Source organism: Anomaloglossus baeobatrachus, chromosome 6 (genome assembly GCF_048569485.1).
Source record: "Anomaloglossus baeobatrachus isolate aAnoBae1 chromosome 6, aAnoBae1.hap1, whole genome shotgun sequence".
NCBI lineage: Eukaryota > Metazoa > Chordata > Amphibia > Anura > Aromobatidae > Anomaloglossus > Anomaloglossus baeobatrachus.
In genome coordinates this window covers 62497215-62514279 of record NC_134358.1, presented here as the reverse complement: position 1 = coordinate 62514279, position 17065 = coordinate 62497215, and the positions used below count along the sequence as shown (strand labels likewise).

Genomic DNA, 17065 nt, shown 5'->3' with positions numbered 1-17065 from the left:
AAATGAAAACGCATTTGCACTGGATCCGTTTTTGCGTTAAAAAACGTTCAGAACGCATGTTAAAAAAACGTAGTGTGAAAGCAGCCTTAGTAAAACTATTCTGTGACCTACAACCTGTAGACACTGCGAATGTTTTGTCTACGCTAGACAAGTTGGAGACACCCGGTTTTGTCTGAACGTACGATGCACAGAGTAACCTGGGGAAACCTGTATACTACAGACTGGACAGAACTCACCAGAGTCACTCAGTTCTTGTTCTCAGCCATCTAACCCTTAGCCTCACTATAGTTTAAAAGAAGTTAGTAACTAATGTTTTCATAGAGAACAATACCTGACTCTTCATTGAATGTAAATACAATTCTAGCCACCTTAAAGAGAACCATCCAGCGGTATTTTCATATATAAAGTAAAGCCAGTGATATAATGCTGCTTGGAGGCTGAATTTAAGCATAGCTTCTGTTCTGAGATTGGATGTTTTATTTTAGAAATATGTGCAAGTAAAGTTCCAGCAATGCACTGCTATTTGATTGACAGGTGCAACAGGAAGGGAATATGTGGGTCGGGTCTTGCTATCTATTCCCGCCCCGTCTGTCTGCCTGCGCCGGAATTAACGTCTATGACGGCGAAAGTGGGAGGAAGGCCAGGCAGACAGGGGCGGGAATAGATAGCAAGACTTGATCCACATATTCCCTTCCTGTTGCGCCTGTCAATCAAATAGCAGTGCATTGCTGGAACTTTACTTGCACATTTTTCTGAATTAAAACATTGAATCTCACAACAAATGGTATGCTTACATTCAGCATCCGAGCGCCAGTATAGCACTGGCTTTACTTTATATGTGAAAATACTGCTGGTTGATTCCCTTTAAGCATTGTTTTTTCTATTTAAAAGAGGTTGCCCAGTGAAGAAAAGTTCTCTTATCTGCAGAATAAGTGAAGAATTATAAATCAGTTAAGGTCCAACCGATGGGACCAGGAGGTATCATCAGAATATAGAACCGTTATCTCCATTACAATGGAGCGGCTTGTGCCAACATTTTCAGTTTCTTCCTTCCATGTTGCTTTCATTCCTTTGAAGCGCCTGAAGGGTTAATAAACTTCTTGGATGTGGTTTTGAGCACTTTCAGGGGTGTTGTCTTTATAACGGTGTCACTTTTAAGTATTTTCTGTCACCTAGGCCCCTCAAAGTCACTTCAAATGTGATGGTTTTGTAATTTTTTCTGGAAATAAAATGAGAAATTGCTGATAGAATTTTAACCCTTCTAACCTCCTAACCGAAAGAAATTATGTTTAAAAAATGGTGCTGATGTAAAGTAGACATATGGGAAATGTTATTTTTTAGCTATTTTGTGGAACATAACTCATAACAATTAAGATAAAATTGCTAAATTTTCTAAATTTAAAGTAAATTTCCAATACTTTCATAAATAAACGCAAAAAAATATCATCCTAAGCTCACTGCTAACATGAAGTACAATATGTCATGAAAAACAACGTCGGTATCACTGGGATTCGTTGAAGTGTTCCAGAGTTGTAACCTCATAAAGAAAGAGTGAAGTCCAGCGGATCACAGGCAAAGTTGATATTGTATAGGGGTATTGTATTGTTTGTAAAATATCCATGAATAAGAATCTACGACACTGCGTTATGTCGAAACGCGTTGGGTAAATGTACCTTGTGGATGCTGTCTATCTATTTTTAATTAAAAGAAAATAAAGAGGATTTTTTAATCAACTTTGCCTGTGATCCGCTTGGACTTCACTCTTTCTGAATTGGTTCCCTGTGCCTGGGATTTCCATGCTGGATCAGGTGGTCTATTCCTTAGACTTATGCACTATAGCGGTGAGCTGGAATACGTTTCTTTTGTAACCTCATAAAGTGACACTGGTCAGAATTGAAAAAAATTGGCCTGGTCATAAAGGTGAAACTGGCTTCGGGGCGAAAGGGTTAAACACCAGTGCAGAGCTTGCTCAGGAATGGCATCAGGCAGACATCTGTGCATCTGCGGTACAGTAAGACAAAGAATTTTAGAGGCTGGTTTGGTGTCAAGAAGGGCAGCAAAGAAGCCACTTCTCGCAAAGAAAAATATGAATGGCAGACTGACACTCTGCAGGAAGTACATGGATTGGACTAAAGACTGGGGTAAAGTTATTTTCTCTGATGAAGCCCCATTCAGACTGTTTAGGACGTTTGGAAGAATAACTGAGGAATGAAAGATTAGAGCTACCACGAGTCCCGTGTTATGCCAGTAGTAAAGCATCATGAGACCATTTATGTGTGTGGGGTTCATTTTCATCCATGGAAAGCGCTCAGTTAATTTTTGCCTTAGAAAACTGCCAACAGTAAAGAATGGGATCTAACTATCTACCAAGAGCAACGTCGCTCAATAATACAGGAGCAATTTGGTGGTAAAGAATGCTGTGTCCATCATTATCGAGACCATGTCACAGGGCAAAGTGATAACTAAGTGGTTTGGTGAACAAAACATTGAATTTTACAGTCCATAGCAAAGAAACTCACTAGATCTCAGTCCTATTGAGAACTTGTGGTCAATACTCAAAAAGTGGGTGGACAAACAAAAACACGGAAGTTGTGATCAACTCCAAACATTCATTAGACAAGAACATGCTGTCGTCAGTCAGGATTTGGCCTAGGAGCTGATGTCCAGCTGCCAGGGTGAATTGCAGAACTTTTGAAAATTAAGGGTCAACATGGTAAAAACGTATGAAAAGCTGATAACTGTACTTCAGCAACCATAGAAAAATCCCACTAAAAGATCTAAAATCAATGAAGCAGCAAATGTGAAAAAACTAAATTTGTGTCGGACTTAAAACTTTTGGCCATGACTGTACATAGATATGATGTTCTGGCAGCCACATGTCATGGCACAGAGTTAAAGAAGGTCCAGCGTGAGGTAAAACATACAACAGACAGGGGTTTTACCAAGACATACAAAGGGTACACCGGGGACACATTAACAATGGTGAGCCCTGATGCTAGTGAATGGAAGATGACATCTCCTCCACTTACCCGCCATTGTACCCTGCACACCTAGCCATTTCCTATACAGGTTCCTCACCTGTAACCGAGCAGGAACCTGAAACCCTGAGAGACCCTGCAGTAAGCCATGGCTAGTGAGTGGGAAGGTAAGGATCACTAGTCCCACCACTGCACTAAAACAACTCACTATGGGAAGGTAAGACACATGGGGGAAAACAATAATAGACTAAATCCATCAACTGGGCTGCAGTCAGGCACCTGTACTGTAGCCTACATCTCTACCAACAATAAGAGCTCCAGCAGCTCTTTCCACCTCCAGGCTCAGAATCCAAATGCATGAGAGAATAACCGACACCATCTGCTGAGATCAGAGGTTATATAAAGGTGCTGGGATTGGTCCCAAATCTGAATTACCTGATTGTAATGCAAGCAAGTACTTACGGGTAGTACAGATAGAAGAGTAGTCAGGATTAAGCCAGGTTCTGTTAAAAGGAGGACATATATGGACACAGGGAGAATTTAGGCGTAGTTGTGACGCCCTGGGCAAGCCAGGGGTCACAGGTCATCACACCACCACACCCTACATCCCAGTTAGGAACACCAAGGCTACCAAAATCCTTGTTGCCTTCCTCCAGGGGCTGATGTTCACACCAGGGGGTGAGCCAGGCGGTTGGCTCCGCCCACCAAGGAGTACACAGCCCTGGAGGCGGGAAGAACCAGGCTGTTGAAGCCAGACTAGAGTCTGAGGAGGAGTTCAGTTAGGAAGGTGAAGTAGTAGTGGAGCAAAGAAGAGAAGAGTAAAAGTGAGAGTAGAAAGGCCTGAAGTTGGTCCGGCTAAGTGCAGGACGGAGTCAGCAAGGTCAGCAACGGCGGTGACAGTCTGGAGGGGGACTGCTCGGCGGTTGCTGGAAGGACCGCGGACGGGTAGTGGCCCGGCGGTCTGGAGCAGTATACGAAGAACAGTCAGCACCAGGGCAGGGGCCTCTCGGACCCCGGCAAGGCTAGGAGTCGCCGTAAATTTGCCAAATCCGTCAGTGAAGGGGACGTCTGTCTCCAAACAACCAAGTCCCGATTGAAGGCAACAGTCCGACCGTTGCAGAGAGACACCGCCACCGCCAGGGCACCAGTTTCTCAGGGCCAGCGCCTGCGGGCAAAGTAGGGCTCCTCCGGCCCATATCCAAGTCGGGGAGCGGGTTACCGGTGGGAACCCATCGCTACCAACACAGAAACATTAGGTGCAGGTCAAAGGGACATCACCGTCACCTACTGGGAGAGCAAGTGCAGCCGTCCGTGGGAACCGTCTTTCCAGCCGTGTGTTTTACCGAGAACTGTGTCACCATCTCAGGCTGAGTGAGTACCACAGTGCCGCAAGGCACAGCGCTGCCCCCGCGTCCCTGCGCCCACCAAGCCCTGCATCTCCCAACTCATCACTGGGCCCCGGGATCACCAACCCCTACCCACGGAGGTGCAACACAACAACTGGCTGCTCCATACCATCCTTCCCGGGATCCCCCATACAGAGCAGCGGTGGTGCCAACAAATCACCACAACCGTGGGTGGCGTCACGGACAATAAACAACCCCCACACACAACAACAACCACCCCTTTCACTCACGGGCGAGGAGCGCCGCTCGAGTCCCCAGGATCCGGCCCATCGCTCGAGCCACCGAGCAGCGGCGGCAGCAGGCCGCAGTGCCCGCCGGACCCGAGGAGCAGAAGGGAGAGCGCGGCGTCCCCTCCTCCGCTCGCGACAACTTGGCGTCACGAACAGGATCTTACCGCTCTGCCACTGGGTAGAGGTGCGCCTTGTGACCGCCGGAGGTATCCTGCTGAAAAATTCCAGAAGTCGCCATCTTTGGCGCAAAAAGTTCCCGCTCGAGCGTCTTCTCGAGTAGCGGAGGCGCGAAGGCCAAAACTCCGCCCCAAGAGAGGAGGGGCCGGAAAGAAGCTAAGGGGGACGCAATGGCGGCTGGATGTATGTAGCGCGTGGCTGTACGAGCCAAGACGCTGGGACCCTGTGATTTGCCGAGCCTTACAAAGAGATGTCTTTTCCGCCCAGCTACACGGAGGCTACTGAGCCGGTGCCCGGAACAGCGGCATGGCTGAGGGCCCAAACGGCAGCGATCTTCCGACACTACCGGAGCCAGATCTGCAGGCTGATGGAGCAGTGGACCGCGGAGGTGGAGAATATAGCTGCGGTTGCACGGGTATATGGAATGAAGGCCATGATGGAGGAGCTGGTGAGTGACCCACGCCCCTGTGTCCCCGAGGGACCGGCCGCTGCGGCTGAGGGACCCGGTCTGCCCCCGGCTCCCACGCCACCTCCGTCCTCCTTACCCGTGCACCGTACTGTGCCTGGCCCGTCGGGCGTACACCCCTCCGTGACTGTGGCCAAGAGAGTCGCCAGCCTAGAGGCTACGACAGCTGGTAGCCACCCGTCTGGTGCAGAGGCCGTCGATAGTGATTCCGGGCCTGACACCGAGCCCATGTCGGAAGAGGATGGGTCCGCCGCAGCCGAAGAATCGGAGTAGGGCAGCGGAGCACCGTTGTCCAGTCCCCGTTGGGACCACCAGTCAGTATGTTTGTTTGAAAAGTTTGAAAAAGTTGAAAATGATAAGTGAAATGGAACCGAAAGATAATCTGATCTAACCGTGATTGAGTGAAAACCGGCCGTTGCCGGCACCGTTGTCCCCGTGGGGACCGTTTAAAAAAAGTTGCATGGAGGACTTTCCATGGACAAGCCCGTGTACTTGCAGGGCAACCACAAATGTTAGTGGCTTGTAAATAAGTTGTTTTACCGTTACCGTTTCCGCATTGCCGCCTCCGGAGAGGCAGGTTGGAGGGAGGGCCCTCAGCAGAGCAGGCTGGGGCCCAGCCACCACAGGAACCGGTGGCTACCCTCTGGAGGGGAAGGACAGATCCCACTCGGGTAGCTTGTGCAGGACTTGGGTCAAGGGGTGCTACCTGGGTTTTAGGGGCAGCATCAGGGCCAGGATGCTTGGGTGGGAGAGAGCGGAAACCGTAGCCGTAAACCGTTAGTAACGTTTAAGAAATGTGCCTCCCGTTGTGGGATGTTGTCATGAGTTGTAATGTTACCGTTTTCTTTTTATATATTTACAGAAAATAAAACCGGTGTTGGACGGGCAGCCCGCGGACGGTCTGCATTTTGCTAAGGGGGAATGTGACGCCCTGGGCAAGCCAGGGGTCACAGGTCATCACACCACCACACCCTACATCCCAGTTAGGAACACCAAGGCTACCAAAATCCTTGTTGCCTTCCTCCAGGGGCTGATGTTCACACCAGGGGGTGGGCCAGGCGGTTAGCTCCGCCCACCAAGGAGTACACAGCCCTGGAGGCGGGAAGAACCAGGCTGTTGAAGCCAGACTAGAGTTTGAGGAGGAGTTCAGTTAGGAAGGTGAAGTAGTAGTGGAGCAAAGAAGAGAAGAGTAAAAGTGAGAGTAGAAAGGCCTGAAGTTGGTCCGGCTAAGTGCAGGACGGAGTCAGCAAGGTCAGCAACGGCGGTGACAGTCTGGAGGGGGACTGCTCGGAGGTTGCTGGAAGGACCGCGGACGGGTAGTGGCCCGGCGGTCTGGAGCAGTATACGAAGAACAGTCAGCACCAGGGCAGGGGCCTTTCGGACCCCGGCAAGGCTAGGAGTCGCCGTAAATTTGCCAAATCCATCAGTGAAGGGGACGTCTGTCTCCAAACAACCAAGTCCCGATTGAAGGCAACAGTCCGACCGTTACAGAGAGACACCGCCACCGCCAGGGCACCAGTTTCTCAGGGCCAGCGCCTGCGGGCAAAGTAGGGCTCCTCCGGCCCATATCCAAGTCGGGGAGCGGGTTACCGGTGGGAACCCATCGCTACCAACACAGAAACATTAGGTGCAGGTCAAAGGGACATCACCGTCACCTACTGGGAGAGCAAGTGCAGCCGTCCGTGGGAACCGTCTTTCCAGCCATGTGTTTTACCGAGAACTATGTCACCATCTCAGGCTGAGTGAGTACCACAGTGCCGCAAGGCACAGCGCTGCCCCCGCGTCCCTGCGCCCACCAAGCCCTGCATCTCCCAACTCATCACTGGGCCCCGGGATCACCAACCCCTACCCACGGAGGTGCAACACAAGAACTGGCTGCTTCATACCATCCTTCCCGGGATCCCCCATACAGAGCAGCGGTGGTGCCAACAAATCACCACAACCGTGGGTGGCGTCACGGACAATAAACAACCCCCACACACAACAACAACCACCCCTTTCTCTCACGGGCGAGGAGCGCCGCTCGAGTCCCCGGGATCCGGCCCATCGCTCGAGCCACCGAGCAGCGGCGGCAGCAGGCCGCAGTGCCCGCCGGACCCGAGGAGCAGAAGGGAGAGCGCGGCGTCCCCTCCTCCGCCCGCGACAACTTGGCGTCACGAACAGGATCTTACCGCTCTGCCACTGGGTAGAGGTGCGCCTTGTGACCGCCGGAGGTATCCTGCTGAAAAATTCCAGAAGTCGCCATCTTTGGCACAAAAAGTTCCCGCTCGAGCGTCTTCTCGAGTAGCGGAGGCGCGAAGGCCAAAACTCCGCCCCAAGAGAGGAGGGGCCGGAAAGAAGCTAAGGGCGACGCAATGGCGGCTGGATGTATGTAGCGCGCGGCTGTACGAGCCAAGACGTTGGGACCCTGTGATTTGCCGAGCCTTACAAAGAGATGTCTGTTCTGCCCAGCTACACGGAGGCTACTGAGCCGGTGCCCGGAACAGCGGCATGGCTGAGGGCCCAAACGGCAGCGATCTGCCGACACTACCGGAGCCAGATCTGCAGGCTGATGGAGCAGTGGACCGCGGAGGTGGAGAATATAGCTGCGGTTGCACGGGTATATGGAATGAAGGCCATGATGGAGGAGCTGGTGAGTGACCCACGCCCCTGTGTCCCCGAGGGACCGGCCGCTGCGGCTGAGGGACCCGGTCTGCCCCCGGCTCCCACGCCACCTCCGTCCTCCTTACCCGTGCACCGTACTGTGCCTGGCCCGTCGGGCGTACACCCCTCCGTGACTGTGGCCAAGAGAGTCGCCAGCCTAGAGGCTACGACAGCTGGTAGCCACCCGTCTGGTGCAGAGGCCGTCGATAGTGATTCCGGGCCTGACACCGAGCCCATGTCGGAAGAGGATGGGTCCGCCGCAGCCGAAGAATCGGAGTAGGGCAGCGGAGCACCGTTGTCCAGTCCCCGTTGGGACCACCAGTCAGTATGTTTGTTTGAAAAGTTTGAAAAAGTTGAAAATGATAAGTGAAATGGAACCGAAAGATAATCTGATCTAACCGTGATTGAGTGAAAACCGGCCGTTGCCGGCACCGTTGTCCCCGTGGGGACCGTTTAAAAAAAGTTGCATGGAGGACTTTCCATGGACAAGCCCGTGAACTTGCAGGGCAACCACAAATGTTAGTGGCTTGTAAATAAGTTGTTTTACCGTTACCGTTTCCGCATTGCCGCCTCCGGAGAGGCAGGTTGGAGGGAGGGCCCTCAGCAGAGCAGGCTGGGGCCCAGCCACCACAGGAACCGGTGGCTACCCTCTGGAGGGGAAGGACAGATCCCGCTCGGGTAGCTTGTGCAGGACTTGGGTCAAGGGGTGCTACCTGGGTTTTAGGGGCAGCATCAGGGCCAGGTTGCTTGGGTGGGAGAGAGCGGAAACCGTAGCCGTAAACCGTTAGTAACGTTTAAGAAATGTGCCTCCCGTTGTGGGATGTTGTCATGAGTTGTAATGTTACCGTTTTCTTTTTATATATTTACAGAAAATAAAACCGGTGTTGGACGGGCAGCCCGCGGACGGTCTGCATTTTGCTAAGGGGGAATGTGACGCCCTGGGCAAGCCAGGGGTCACAGGTCATCACACCACCACACCCTACATCCCAGTTAGGAACACCAAGGCTACCAAAATCCTTGTTGCCTTCCTCCAGGGGCTGATGTTCACACCAGGGGGTGGGCCAGGCGGTTGGCTCCGCCCACCAAGGAGTACACAGCCCTGGAGGCGGGAAGAACCAGGCTGTTGAAGCCAGACTAGAGTCTGAGGAGGAGTTCAGTTAGGAAGGTGAAGTAGTAGTGGAGCAAAGAAGAGAAGAGTAAAAGTGAGAGTAGAAAGGCCTGAAGTTGGTCCGGCTAAGTGCAGGACGGAGTCAGCAAGGTCAGCAACGACGGTGACAGTCTGGAGGGGGACTGCTCGGAGGTTGCTGGAAGGACCGCGGACGGGTAGTGGCCCGGCGGTCTGGAGCAGTATACGAAGAACAGTCAGCACCAGGGCAGGGGCCTCTCGGACCCCGGCAAGGCTAGGAGTCGCCGTAAATTTGCCAAATCCGTCAGTGAAGGGGACGTCTGTCTCCAAACAACCAAGTCCTGATTGAAGGCAACAGTCCGACCGTTACAGAGAGACACCGCCACCGCCAGGGCACCAGTTTCTCAGGGCCAGCGCCTGCGGGCAAAGTAGGGCTCCTCCGGCCCATATCCAAGTCGGGGAGCGGGTTACCGGTGGGAACCCATCGCTACCAACACAGAAACATTAGGTGCAGGTCAAAGGGACATCACCGTCACCTACTGGGAGAGCAAGTGCAGCCGTCCGTGGGAACCGTCTTTCAAGCCGGGTGTTTTATCGAGAACTGTGTCACTGTCTCAGGCTGAGTGAGTACCACAGTGCCGCAAGGCACAGCGCTGCCCCCGCGTCCCTGCGCCCACCAAGCCCTGCATCTCCCAACTCATCACTGGGCCCCGGGATCACCAACCCCTACCCACGGAGGGGCAACACAACAACTGGCTGCTCCATACCATCCTTCCCGGGATCCCCCATACAGAGCAGCGGTGGTGCCAACAAATCACCACAACCGTGGGTGGCGTCACGGACAATAAACAACCCTCACACCCAACAACAACCACCCCTTTCACTCACAGGCGAGGAGCGCCGCTCGAGGCCCCGGGATCCGGCCCATCGCTCGAGCCACCGAGCAGCGGCGGCAGCAGGCCGCAGTGCCCGCCGGACCCGAGGAGCAGAAGGGAGAGCGCGGCGTCCCCTCCTCCGCCCGCGACATAGTCAGTTCATGATCCAGGGTCAGTATTGCAGGAAGACACATAACTTCAGGGAGAAAACTGAGACGTAGTCAGAGTTCAGGGTCAAAAGCCAAGAAGTCCCGATAGAAACAGGGAGCGGGCAGAGAGAAGTCAAGCATCAGTCTGGGGTCAGAAAACAGAGATAAGAACCACAGGTTAAAAGCACAACTACCAAACCAGAATGTACGACTGGCAAGGTTCTGGGGGAGCCTTCTCAGTAAATAAACAGGACAATTACCTGAAAGAGGAAACATCTGAGCACACACCTCCCAGAACCAGAATGGAATCCTGCACAGTCAATCAACCTGCCAGCTCAGCAGTCCAGAAAATACAGCAGAGCATCTCCAGTGCAAGATGCTCTGCACAGAGGAATCGTGACGCTGACCAGGTGTCAGAAGCTGCTGGCAAGGAAAACTGACATTAACCCTTGCCACACCCCAAAATATAAAACACATTTAATATTTAGAGTCTCAGTTGACAATGAAAGACACTAGTCCTGATCCTGTCACTAGTCTCAAAATACAGAGACGGCCGTGACACCACTAGAGGGCTCTAACGATATTCAAAGTGAATTGTAAATGAATGTAAAGCGCTGTGGAATATGTTGGCGCTATAGAAATAAAGATTATTATTATTATATTATTAGAACATTGATTTCAATGCTTTTATGAAGCAGAACTGGTGAGGAACTTTAGGGTCACAAAATAAATGTTCAAGCTTTTATTATCTTACCTTGCAATATCCTAGCTTTGGTGACTTCTAAGCTCCTGGCAGGTCCCTATTATCATAGGAGGATATGAAGAAATCAGATATATTGCATGAATGATTTATATCCAGCCATCTTCTCATTTCAGACAAATACATACTACACCCCGATCATTAACAGTATAGCGCCCGTCTCTGGAACTCCAGGTATTTTGAACTTTGATTTTTTTTTTTAATAATTTAAAAAAAAAACATTTCTAATTTTGTTTAAATTAACAATGTTATAATTTTTTTTGTAAAGTAGTGTAAACTTTGGAACAATGATGTACAATTCGGCTTCTATTCTGCCCTTTACCTATTAGAGAAATTCATTAGGCCCGTTTCACACATCCGGCATTTCTCCGGATGTCATATCCGGCACGCATGCAGTACAGTACATTCATTTACAGTGGAACCGCGACACCATGCGGTTGTGTGCTTCATGCACAAGTGCATTTTTCCGCATGGTGTCGCGCTTCCACTGTGAATGAATGTACTGTACTGCATGCGTGCCGGATCTGACATCTGGAGAAATGCCGGATGTGTGAAACGGGCTTTAGTTTAAATTAAATTTGTACATTGCCTACCTGATTGATTACTGCATAATGTCTTATATTATTCTGAAATTTTTGGGGGAAATTCTGACATAAAGAGAACCTGTACAAAAAAATTAAACAATTATTTGTACATTTATTTATTTATTTGCTTCAGGTTCTATGATCACAATCACAGGCAAAATCATCACCGATGTCTATGGCAGTAATACTGCTTTAAGTTCTAATGGAAGAAATGTCAGAGTTCTCAGGTAAGTCTTTAAGTTAAAGGGATTGTCCAGTGAAAACAACTTGTTGATCGGTGGGGGTCCGAATGCTGAGACCTGCCCCAATTGGCAGACCGGAGAATTTTTATCCCTGAAGAGGAGTTTTTATCCTTGTTACAAACTCAATTAATTCTCCATGAGGCAGTTGGATAAGGCTGAGTTCAGCCCCATAGGGAATGATTAGAGCAGTGGGGAGTAGTTGAGCCTGTGCAATGCCGCTTTATTCTAATGCGGATAAAAGTGCCAAGTGCAATTGATCATTCCGTGTCCGAGTATTCTAACCCATTCGATCAACAAGTTTTTCTTTATTGCACGGATAGGGGATAACTTCTTTTGACAGAGGCAACCCTTTTATTCTTTTGATTTAATCAATTATACAAAAAAAATACATTTTTTATGCTTCTTTAGAACCTGCTTTCAAATGCTGCTCAGCCAAGATCCACAAAGGGCCCGATACATCAAGACCAGGAGCTAAGGATGAGTGATGTATACCTCATTACAAATCCTACTCCAGTTCCTGCTGGATTAAGATTTGTGACATAGTAGCTCATCTTGAGACTGACAAATATCGCTCGTTGTCTAAGCACCACACACTTTTTTGGAGTTGGACTCAAATGGCTTGAGAACGACAAGTCACATAATTGTAGTGCAGCTATCAGTTGCACCAAATTATGCATCTTTACATAGCTTTTTATGCTAGAACACCGTCATTAAAGCTTAGTTGAATCAGGTCCAAAGAGAATAAATAGAACACAGATCTTGACTGAGCAGCAGTTGAAAGCAGCTTCGAAAGAAGCATAAATTGGCCATGAAACAGCACTGCAGTATAGTCGGAGTGAAGGAAGCAAAGTAAGGTAATACTGTATAATTCAAAAACCTATAACTTTGCAATGCCAGGAGGATAAGTAAATAAAGTATAGTTTTGTTACCCTTTAGGTGCTGTTGCTTCTAAGTAACCTGAATATTCTAGATTTATAGTGAAGTTTGCCTCATTAAAACACATTTCTAGCTGCAGTTGCCCTCTCTTAGTGCTTCAGCTTCTATCTAACAGACAGCCAATGTGAGGGAAAGAGCATTACAGCAGAGCTGACAGCACTGTGAGAAGACAACTGCAAATATGTTTGCAATATGCCAAGGTTCAGCTCTGCTGTACTGCGTTGGTTTAATCAAGCGCAGCTCTGCAGCAGATCTCCCAGAACAATGAGAGGACAAGTGCTGCTGCAAATGCTTGCAATGAGACAAAGTTACTTCTGCTGTACTATATTAGTTCTGATCTTACTATAGAGCTGATATCAGACTGTCAGTCATTACATGTCTCACACTGGTTGCATCCCCTTTAATTTAAAATCTTCAGTGTTGTCCCATGAAAAAATATAATAAAATATTAACAAAAAATGTGAGGCTTGTACTCTCTTTTGTGACATATTGTATATATGTATCAACACATACAGTGGGGAAAATAAGTATTTGATACACTGTCGATTTTGCAAGTTTTCTCACCTACAAAGAATGGAGAGGTCTGTAATTTTTATCATAGGCACACTTCAACAGTGACAGACAGAATCCCCAAGAAAAACAAAAAATTACATTTTTAAATAGTAATTAATTTGCATTTTATTGCATGAAATAAGTATTTGTTCACCTATTAGCCAGCAAGAATTCTAGCTGTCACAGACCTGTTATTTTTTAAGAAGCCATCCTACTCTGTACTCATTATCATTACCTCATTAATTGCACCTGTTTGAACTCGTTACCTGAATAAAACACACCCGTCCACACACTCAATCACACTCCGACCTCTACACCATGTTCAAGAAAAAAAAGCTGTCTAAGGACACCAGTAACAAAATTGTAGACCTGAACAAGCTGGGATGAGCTACAGAACACTAGGCAAGCAGCTTGGTGAGAAGGCAACAACTGTTGGTGCAATTATTAGAAAATGGAAGAATCATAAGATGACTGTCAATATCACTCGGTCTAGGGCTCCATGCAAGGTCTCGTCTCGTGGGGTAAGGATGATTCTGAAAAAGATCAGGAATCAGCCCACAACCACATGGGAGAACCTGGTCAATCACCTGAAGAGAGCAGGGATCAGAATCTAAAAGATTACAGTTAGTAACACACTACACTGTTATGGAACAAAATCCTGCAGGGCACGCAAGGTCCCCCTTCTCACGCCAGCACATGCCCAGACCCGTTTGAAGTTCGCTAATGACCATCTGGATGATCCAGAGGAGGCATGTGGTTAGATGAGACCAAAATAGAATTTTTTGGTATCAAATCCAATCGCCTTGTTTGAAGGGAAAAGAAGCATGAGTACAACCCCAAGAACACAGTCCCAACCGTGAAGAATAAGGGTGTAAAATTATACTTTGAGAGTGCTTTTCTGCAAAGAGGACAAGACAACTTCACCAGATTGAAGGGAAGATGGATGGAGTCATGTATCTCGAGATTTTGGCCAACAGCCTCCTTCCCTCAGTGAGAGCATTGAAAATGGATCATGGCTGGGTCTTCCACCATGACAATGACCCAAAGCACACAGCCATGGCAACTAATGAGCAGCTCTGTAAGTAGCACTGGCCAGTCTCCGGACCTGAACCCAATAGAAAATCTTTGGAAGAAGTTGAAACTCAATGTTGCTCAGAGACAGCCCCGAACAATGAAAGATCTGGGGAAGATCTGTATGGAGGAGCCGGTCAAAAATCGCTGTTGCAGTGTGTGCAAACCTGGTCAAGAACTACAGGAAACATCTGATCTCTGTAACTGCAAACAAAGGTTTCTACCAAATAATAACTTCTGACTTTCTATTGTATTAAATACTTATTTCATGCAAAAAAAATGCAAATTAATTATTTAAAAATCGTACAATGTTATTTTCTGGATTTTTTTTATTCTGACTGTCACAGTTGAAGTGTACCTAACAGAAAAATTACAGATCTCTGCATTCTGTGTAGATGGGAAAACTTGGAAAATTGGCAGAGGATCAAATACTTATTTTCCTCAGTGTACATACATTGGCACCAGTTCTCCTTCTAAAAAAATCTGACGATGTTCACACTAAAGTACAGGGGGCATATGCAGCAGGAAGTATATATAGTGTATCTGCACACAACAAACCTAATAATACCACTGGACAGGTCATTTTTTGTACCCACCACCAAGTTGATAGATTTTTGTGCGCACTGTCTGTGTTTATGAACGGCTGAAATCTTTGATCAAAATTTTGTGACATTTTAGCAGAGGATGTGACCTTCTGCCCTTACAAAGTGGCATAAAAAAGGTTAGAAGCGAACATATACACCATTTCTTTACATTGAGCAAAATTCAAGAACCGTGCACGACATCTTGAAGAATTTGGCACAAGATACGCCAACAACAAATACAACAAGACAATAAAAGAGACTTAAAATAAATGCAATTTATGAGTTTGGGCCCTGATTTTTTACACATTTATGTGCAATGGATTTGTAATTGTGTTTTATGTCCCATTTGGCAGGGTTTATGCTGGAGGAATGCCGTGTGAGCTGCTCATTCCTAACTCCGATACACTGTAAGTCGCGTGCATTAAAATGTTTTATTTGCACCTATTGATAACCATTTATAGCTTCGTTGAGGTGTGGACACTAGGGGGCAGTACTCACTCGCACACTTTTAATAGTATTTTGCATTTCTCCTATGCATTGAGGTATTACAGACCGTACTTTACATTCGTGTCCTCTCCATTCATAGGTACGGGCTGCAGCTGGACAGCACATCCGGTGACACCGGCTCCATGATCTGCCGCTCTACAGGGACATATGTCGGTAAGCTACGCCGTCTCGTATGGATTTTTGCATTTCAGGACAAAATACCCGTGTCGTTCACTCGAAGGGTTCTCTTACATCTGCATATAATAAAGCTGTCCGATTTTCATCCAGAAAAGTTGGATGAGTGACATTTTTTTCTTGCCTAGCATCTGTAGGACGTGCGTATGCCATCCCTGTGCAATATGTATTTTTCTCAGCAACTATTATTTTACATTCATTTACAGAATGGTAATGTATCCATAAACATCGAACACCATACCGATGATCCGTGTGACGTCCGATTTTTTTCTTGCACCCATAGACTTGCACTGACAAGTGTCGGCTGTTTTATGTAAACACTAGAAGGTGGCCTGATTCTACACATCGGGTATTCTAGAATTTACGTATTGTGTAGTTAATGTATGATTTTTGTTATATATATATATATATATATATATATATATATATATAGATGTTGTTGTGTGTAGTTAGCAAGTGTTTGTGTAGGGCGCTGTACATGTTCTGGGTGTTGTCTGGGTGTGTCGGGGGGGTGAGAGCGGTGTTGTTTGTGTGTTGCGTTGTTTGTAGAGCGATGTGTGTCTGTATCATTGTGTATGTGTGTTGCGCGGTTTCTGTGGGTGTGTGTGTTTTGGGGGGAGGTATGTTTTGTGCAATGTGTGTGTTGCGCGGTATGTGCGTATATTTGTGTGTGCCGCAGTGTTTGTGTCTTGGGTGTTGTGTGTGTGCGGCGTTGTGTGTGTTGGTGTCTGAGTAGGGCAGTGTTTGTGGTTCTCAGTGTGTGTGTGCTGTGTTTTGCAGTGCGTGTGTGGCAGTGTGTGTGTGTGTGTGTGTTTTGGGGGGAGATGTGCACCCCCCATCGTGCTCCATCCCCCATGCTGCGCACCCCCCATCATGCTCCATCCCCCATGCTGCGCACCCCCCATCGTGCTCCATCCCCACTCCCCATTGTGCTCCATCCCCCATGCTGCGCATTCCCCATTGTGCTCCATCCCCCATGCTGCGCATTCCCCATCGTGCTCCATCCCCCATGCTGCGCATTCCCCATCGTGCTCCATCCCCCATGCTGCGCATTCCCCATCGTGCTCCATCCTCCATGCTGCGCACCCCTATCGTGCTCTATCCCCCATGCTGCGCACTCCCCATCATGCTCCATCCCCATGCTGTGCACTCCCCATCGTGCTCCATCCCCCATACTGCGCACCCCCCATCGTGCTCCATCCCCCATGCTGCGCACTCCCCATCGTGCTCCATCCCCATGCTGCGCACTCCCCATCGTGCTCCATCCCCCATGCTGCGCACCCCCCATAGTGCTCCATCCCCCATGCTGCGCACTCCCCATCGTGCTCCATCCCCCATGCTGCGCACTCCCCATCGTGCTCCATCCCCCATGCTGCGCACCCCCCATCGTGCTCCATCCCCCATGCTGCGCACTCCCGATCGTGCTCCATCCCCTATGCTGCGCACTCTCCATCATGCTCCATCCCCCATGCTGTGCACTCCCCATCGTGCTCCATCCCCTATGCTGCGCACTCCCCATCGTGCTCCATCCCCCATGCTGCGCATCCCCCATCGTGCTCCATCCCCCATGCTGTGCACTCCCCATCGTGCTCAACAGTCACACAT

General features: G+C 48.8%; 1 protein-coding gene across 2 annotated transcripts in view; it reads left to right on the top strand.

Moving 5' to 3' along the window:
* Window positions 1–17065, top strand: part of PKHD1L1 (PKHD1 like 1) — a 278999-nt gene that overhangs the window by 24435 nt on the left and 237499 nt on the right. For both annotated transcript variants that reach the window (XM_075352949.1, XM_075352950.1), the window contains exons 6-9: window positions 10927–10984; window positions 11528–11621; window positions 15133–15186; window positions 15366–15439. In XM_075352949.1, the coding sequence (XP_075209064.1) occupies window positions 10927–10984; window positions 11528–11621; window positions 15133–15186; window positions 15366–15439 (280 nt within the window). The remainder of the gene's footprint in view (window positions 1–10926; window positions 10985–11527; window positions 11622–15132; window positions 15187–15365; window positions 15440–17065) is intronic.